At 50.3% G+C, this 6,585-nt stretch overlaps 1 protein-coding gene across 1 annotated transcript in view; it reads right to left on the minus strand.

The window, feature by feature from the left end:
- The window catches only part of LOC121572624 (disintegrin and metalloproteinase domain-containing protein 12-like), a gene marked incomplete at its 3' end in the record, with an annotated part of 147,567 nt that overhangs the window by 30,812 nt on the left and 110,170 nt on the right, over positions 1-6,585 (minus strand). Inside the window, exon 11 of the mRNA XM_045214301.1 lies at positions 2,968-3,116. Coding sequence (XP_045070236.1) covers positions 2,968-3,116 — 149 coding nt within the window. The remainder of the gene's footprint in view (positions 1-2,967; positions 3,117-6,585) is intronic.

Consider the following 6,585-nt stretch of genomic DNA (forward strand, 5'->3'; position numbering starts at 1 on the left):
AGAAGGAGGAAAAAAACATAAGGACGACAGCAGCAGTCAATTTTAATACGAATGCAAAAAGGGTTGTAACTGTCCGCAACAAGACCATGGTACGGATGGAGACGGCATTAGCTCTGTGGACTAATGACTGCAGGAAAAAAAACATAACCCTGGATACAAACGTTATCTGCACAAAAGCGAGAATGCTGTATGAAAACTTTGCTGTCAGTGACGGGGAAGAGGGAGAGGATGCCGGGCCCCCAGCAAGTGCTGCTGACAAAGTGCCAAGCGCATTTAATGCAAGCAAGGGCTGGTTTGAAAAGTTTAAGAAACGCTTTGGACTTAAAAATGTTTGTCTGCACGGTGAGATGGCGTCTGCGGATACCGCTGAGGCAGAAGCCTTCGTGAACAATAAATTCAAGGCGATCATTGAGGAGGGGGGATATAAGCCCGAACAAGTTTTTAACATGGATGAGACTGCCTTATTTTGGAAACGAATGCCCTCCCGCACCTTCATCATGCAGGAAGAAGCCAAAGCCCCAGGATTTAAAGTTCACAAAGACCGTTTGACCCTGGCTATGTGCGGAAATGCCGCAGGTTTCATGATTAAACCGGGGCTGATTTACAGGTCTAAAAATCCCAGGGCGCTGAAAAACAAAAATAAGGATGATTTGCCTGTTTACTGGATGTACAATGCAAAGGCTTGGATGACAAAAGCGCTCAATCTGGATTGGTTCAAAAACTGTTTCATCCCGGAGGTCAAGTGTTATTTGAGAGGAAAGGGACTGGACTTTAAAGTGCTTCTGCTCCTTGACAACGCCGGAGGTCACGGTAATGATTTGGCATATGATGGTGTGCAAATCGAATTTCTGCCGCCAAACACTACATCCCTGATTCAGCCCATGGACCAAGGAGTCATCCGTGCTTTCAAGGCTCTCTATACGCGCAACACCCTGCAACATCTTGTTGACGCTATGGACTCGGATCAAGATTTCTCACTGAAGGACTACTGGCGTGGATACACCATCGCATCGTGTCTCCAAAACATTCAGAGGGCCATTCAGGAAATGAAAACGGAAACTCTGAAGGCCTGCTGGAAAAAACTATGGCCAGAGGCAGTGCAAAACGCAACCGGAGGCTCGCTTGACGAGGTCCACCACTCTGCCGTAGAAACAGCTGTGAATCTGGCTAAACAGATTGGAGGAGACGGCTTTAATGACATGAGTCCGGATGACATAAACGCCCTGATTGATGGAGACGCACAGCCGCTGACCGATGCAGAGCTGGCAGAAATGACAAAGCCACAAAGCGACGATGAAAGAGAAGAGGGAGAAGAGGACACGAGAGATGAGGAGGAAGGACTAACGCTTGGTCGCTTAGCAACCATGGTGCGAATGGCCACTGAACTTAAGCGAGTAGCTGAGGAATGGGACCCTTTGATGAGCCGTTCGTTACAGTTCTCCAACGTAATCGATGGTGGCATGTCGGTGTACAAGGATCTTTTTGCAAAGAAGAAAAAAGAGCGACAACAGCTGCCTATCACTATGTTCTTCTCCCGAACAAACACACCTGCACCGCGGGCTTCAGAAGAAGAGAACACTGCAGAGCGCAGTCAGGATGCAGCGGCCCAGTCTGAAGAGCAGTGAAACGGCCTACACGTGAGTCACTGTATTTGTATACATGTAATAGTTGCTAATTGTAAAAAAAAAAAAGTTTTCTATTTCGCGGATTTCACTTATCGCGGGTCATTTTCGGAACGTAACCCCCGCGATAAACGAGGGATTACTGTATTGCATATTATAATCAGTAACAGAACACCAATAATCCAGCATCAACAACCCAACCTTGCTCTTTTTAAAGAAAACAACCCAACTAAGTGACCAATGCCTGCAACCCAGCAGTTGGGCTGCTGCCTATATACATAGATTAGAAATCATTGGCCACTTTAATAAATGGAACACTAGTCACTTTAATAATGTTTACATATCTTGCATTACTCATCTCATATGTATATACTGTATTCTATACTATTCTACTGTATCTTAGTCCATGCCGCTCTGAGATTGCTCGTCCATATATTTATTTATCTATATATTCTTAATTCCATTGCTTTACTTAGATTTGTGTGTATTGGGTATATGTTGTGAAATTGTTAGATATTACTTGTTAGATATTACTGCACTGTCGGAGCTAGAAACACAAGCATTTGGCTACACCCGCAATAACATCTGCTAAGTGTGCTATGTGACCAATACAATTTGATTTGATTTGCATTTAAAGACCTGCATCCCTATACTGAGAGCTTTGCCGTCACCAATAGGATGTATTTGGCTGTTTTTGGAGCCTTTGTTCATGTATTTTCAGGGCCCGTCTACTACACAACAAGGATGAGGAAATGATTTGCTGTTTGGGGTAAGTTTCTCAAAAACATTAAATTACAAAAAAGGTGTCTGGACTTCTCGTTGAACCATTGTCACCAACTGTGACTACTCTGACAACTGTATGGACAGGCTAATAGACACTGATCGGACTGTTCCAACTCACCCTGTGAAGGGGGCCATATTGGACTGTTCCAACTCACCCTGTAGAGGGGGTCATATTGGACTGTTCCAACTCATCCTGTAGAGGGGGTCATATTGGACTGTTCCAACTCATCCTGTAGAGGGGGTCATATTGGACTGTTCCAACTCACCCTGTAGAGGGGGTCATATTGGACTGTTCCAACTCACCCTGTAGAGGGGGTCATATTGGACTGTTCCAACTCACCCTGTGGAGGGGGTCATATTGGACTGTTCCAACTCACCCTGTAGAGGGGGTCATATTGGACTGTTCCAACTCACCCTGTGGAGGGGGTCATATTGGACTGTTCCAACTCATCCTGTAGAGGGGGTCATATTGGACTGTTCCAACTCACCCTGTAGAGGGGGTCATATTGGACTGTTCCAACTCACCCTGTGGAGGGGGTCATATTGGACTGTTCCAACTCACCCTGTAGAGGGGGTCATGATGCAGCCTCCTCGGTCCACCGTCACCCTGCAGCCACACCCCCGCTCTGGAGTGTCATGGTTCATTCCAAAGTTGTGTCCCAGTTCGTGGGCCAGAGTAACCGCTGCTCCCAGGGGGTTGTCCGAATGATCCTGAAAAACAAGAACAATCAATCAATCAACCACCAATCAACCAATCAAAATCTCCATTCCAGCACAGACAGGGAAATGCTAAAGAGATTGTGTATTCTAGGCCTAAATGTAATATACAAATATATATAATCCAATTTTATTCAAATTATTCTTAAAATAGCCTGGTGTAATCAAATTCTCTCCACCTGAATGTCTGGCAAAAATGTACTGGGGCAAATGTATGTTTCTACTTGTATTTTTTTAATTAGAATTTGACATTGGCACATATAAAGGGGGAAAATCAATAAAGAAAGACTTAACATAGACCCAGTAATTACTTTAGCAAAAGTCCATTGGAGAAACATCACTCAAGACTGTACTGCTTTGGTAATTGCTTGTATAGAGTCAAGATTTAATAAACAATCTAGTTGGGTCTAGCAGAGGCTTTTCCAAGTGGTTTTCACAGACAGACATACAGACAGAAAGACAAGCAGACAGACAGACAAACAGACCAAAAGGAATGACAGTCAGACAGACATATTGTCAGACACACCCAGACAGACCCAGCACCCTAACAGACATGTAGTGATCGCTGCAGTGCAGGTAGGTAGGTAGGGAGGGAGGTAGGGAGGGAGGGAGGTAGGGAGGGAGGTAGGGAGGGAGGTAGGTAGGTAGGGAGGTAGGTAGGGAGGTAGGTGGTAGGTAGGCAGGGAGGGAGGTAGGTAGGGTAGGGAGGGTAGGGAGGTAGGGTAGGGAGGTAGGTAGGGTAGGTGGCAGGGAGGTAGGGAGGTAGGGAGGTAGGTAGGGAGGTAGGTAGGGAGGTAGGGTAGGGAGGTGGGAGGTAGGGTAGGCAGGGAGGGAGGGAGGTAGGTAGGGAGGTAGGTAGGTAGGGTATGTAGGCAGGGAGGTAGGCAGGGCGGTAGGTAGGGAGGTATGTAGGGAGGTAGGGAGGTAGGTAGGTAGGGAAGGTAGGTAGGGGTAGGTAGGTAGGGAGGTAGGTAGGGAGGTAGGTAGGTAGGTAGGTAGGTAGGCAGGGAGGTAGGTAGGGAGGTATGTAGGGAGGTAGGGAGGTAGGTAGGTAGGAAGGTAGGTAGGTAGGTAGGGAGGGAGGTAGGTAGGGAGGTAGGTAGGTAGGTATGTAGGCAGGGAGGTAGGCAGGGCGGTAGGTAGGGAGGTATGTAGGGAGGTAGGGAGGTAGGTAGGTAGGAAGGTAGGTAGGTAGGTAGGGAGGGAGGTAGGTAGGGAGGTAGGTAGGGAGGGTGGGGAGGGAGGTAGGGTAGGGAGGTAGGTAGGGTAGGGAGGTAGGGTAGGGAGGGAGGTAGGGAGGGAGGTAGGGTAGGGAGGTAGGTAGGGTAGGGAGGTAGGTAGGGAGGTAGGGTAGGGTAGGTAGGGTAGGGAGGGTAGGGAGGTGGGTAGGGAGGTAGGTAGGGTAGGTAGGCAGGGAGGGTAGGTAGGGAGGTAGGTAGGGTGGTAGGTGGGTAGGGAGGTAGGTAGGGAGGTAGGTAGGTAGGCAGGGAGGGAGGGAGGTAGGTAGGGAGGTAGGTAGGTAGGTATGTAGGCAGGGAGGTAGGCAGGGCGGTAGGTAGGGAGGTATGTAGGGAGGTAGGGAGGTAGGTAGGTAGGAAGGTAGGTAGGTAGGTAGGTAGGGAGGTAGGTAGGGAGGTAGGTAGGTAGGTAGGTAGGGAGGTAGGTAGGGAGGTAGGTAGGATGTAGGGAGGTAGGTAGGTAGGTAGGGAGGGAGGGAGGGAGGGAGGGAGGGAGGGAGGGAGGGAGGTAGGTAGGGAGGTAGGTAGGTAGGTAGGTAGGTAGGGAGGTAGGTAGGGAGGTAGGTAGGTAGGTAGGTAGGCAGGGAGGGAGGTAGGTAGGGAGGTAGGTAGGTAGGTATGTAGGCAGGGAGGTAGGCAGGGCGGTAGGTAGGGAGGTATGTAGGGAGGTAGGGAGGTAGGTAGGTAGGAAGGTAGGTAGGTAGGTAGGTAGGGAGGTAGGTAGGGAGGTAGGTAGGTAGGTAGGAAGGTAGGTAGGGAGGTAGGTAGGGAGGTAGGTAAGGATGTAGGGAGGTAGGTAGGTAGGTAGGGAGGGAGGGAGGGAGGGAGGGAGGGAGGGAGGGAGGGAGGGAGGTAGGGAGGTAGGTAGGTAGGGAGGTAGGTAGGGAGGTAGGTAGGTAGGTAGGTAGGTAGGTAGGTAGGTAGGTAGGTAGGTAGGTAGGGAGGTAGGTAGGGAGGTAGGTAGGGTAGGTAGGTAGGGAGGTAGGTAGGGAGGTAGGTAGGTAGGGGTAGGCAGGGAGGTAGGCAGGGCGGTAGGTAGGGAGGTTGTAGGGAGGTAGGGAGGTAGGTAGGTAGGGAGGTAGGTAGGTAGGTAGGTAGGTAGGGAGGTAGGTAGGGAGGAGGGAGGTAGGTAGGGAGGTGGTAGGGAGGTAGGTAGGGAGGTAGGTAAGGATGTAGGGAGGTAGGTAGGTAGGGTAGGGAGGGAGGGAGGGAGGGAGGGAGGGAGGGAGGAGGGAGGTAGGTAGGTAGGTAGGTGGTAGGTAGGTGGGTAGGTAGGGTAGGTAGGGTAGGTAGGTAGGGAGGTAGGTAGGTAGGGAGGTAGGGTAGGTAGGGAGGCAGGGTAGGTGGTAGGGGGTAGGTAGGGTAGGTAGGTGGGAGGGTAGGTAGGGGTAGGTAGGTAGGGGGGTAGGTAGGGTAGGGAGGGAGGTAGGGAGGGAGGTAGGTAGGGAGGTGGTAGGTAGGGAGGTAGGGAGGTAGGGAGGTAGGTAGGTAGGGAGGTAGGGAGGTAGGTAGGTAGGGAGGTAGGGAGGTAGGGAGGGAGGGAGGGAGGTAGGTAGGGAGGGAGGTAGGTACTGCAAATGCTGTGATTTATTTCCTGTCAAGTGTAAACATGAAAGAGAGATAAATTATGTAGAGACAGGAGGGAGCTATCAACTTTTCATGGGCTCGCTGTAGTGCTGCGGCTCTGGGGGTGTGTGTGTGTGTGTGTGTGTGTGTGTGTGTGTGTGTGTGTGTGTGTGTGTGTGTGTGTGTGTGTGTGTGTGTGTGTGTGTGAGTGCGTGCGTGTGTACGTGTGTGCGTGTGTGTGTGTGTACGTGTGTGCGTGTGTGCGTGTGTGTGTACGTGTGTGCGTGTGTGTGTGTGTGTGTGTGTGTGTGTGTGTGTGTGTGTGTGTGTGTGTGTGTGTGTGTGTGTGTGTGTGTGTGTGTGTGTGTGTGTGTGTGTGTATGTATGTGTGTGTGTCTGACTGAGCAGTGCGTGTCTCGGAGCTCTGAGCGGAGACACAGTGAGTGGAGTGTTCAGTCCCAGTACATTATTTAGTCAGGCCTCGACTGCCAAACAGCTCTGCTGGGGGCCTCAGAACACAACGCTCACCAGCTGTCAGCAACACAGCAGGCTCCAGCCTGCAACAGGGAGCCACTAGGATCCATCTGTAATACAGAGCCACTAGGATCCATCTGTAATACAGAGCCACTAGGATCCATCTGTAATACAGAGCCACTAGG

Source organism: Coregonus clupeaformis, unplaced genomic scaffold (genome assembly GCF_020615455.1).
Source record: "Coregonus clupeaformis isolate EN_2021a unplaced genomic scaffold, ASM2061545v1 scaf0232, whole genome shotgun sequence".
Classification (NCBI taxonomy): domain Eukaryota; kingdom Metazoa; phylum Chordata; class Actinopteri; order Salmoniformes; family Salmonidae; genus Coregonus; species Coregonus clupeaformis.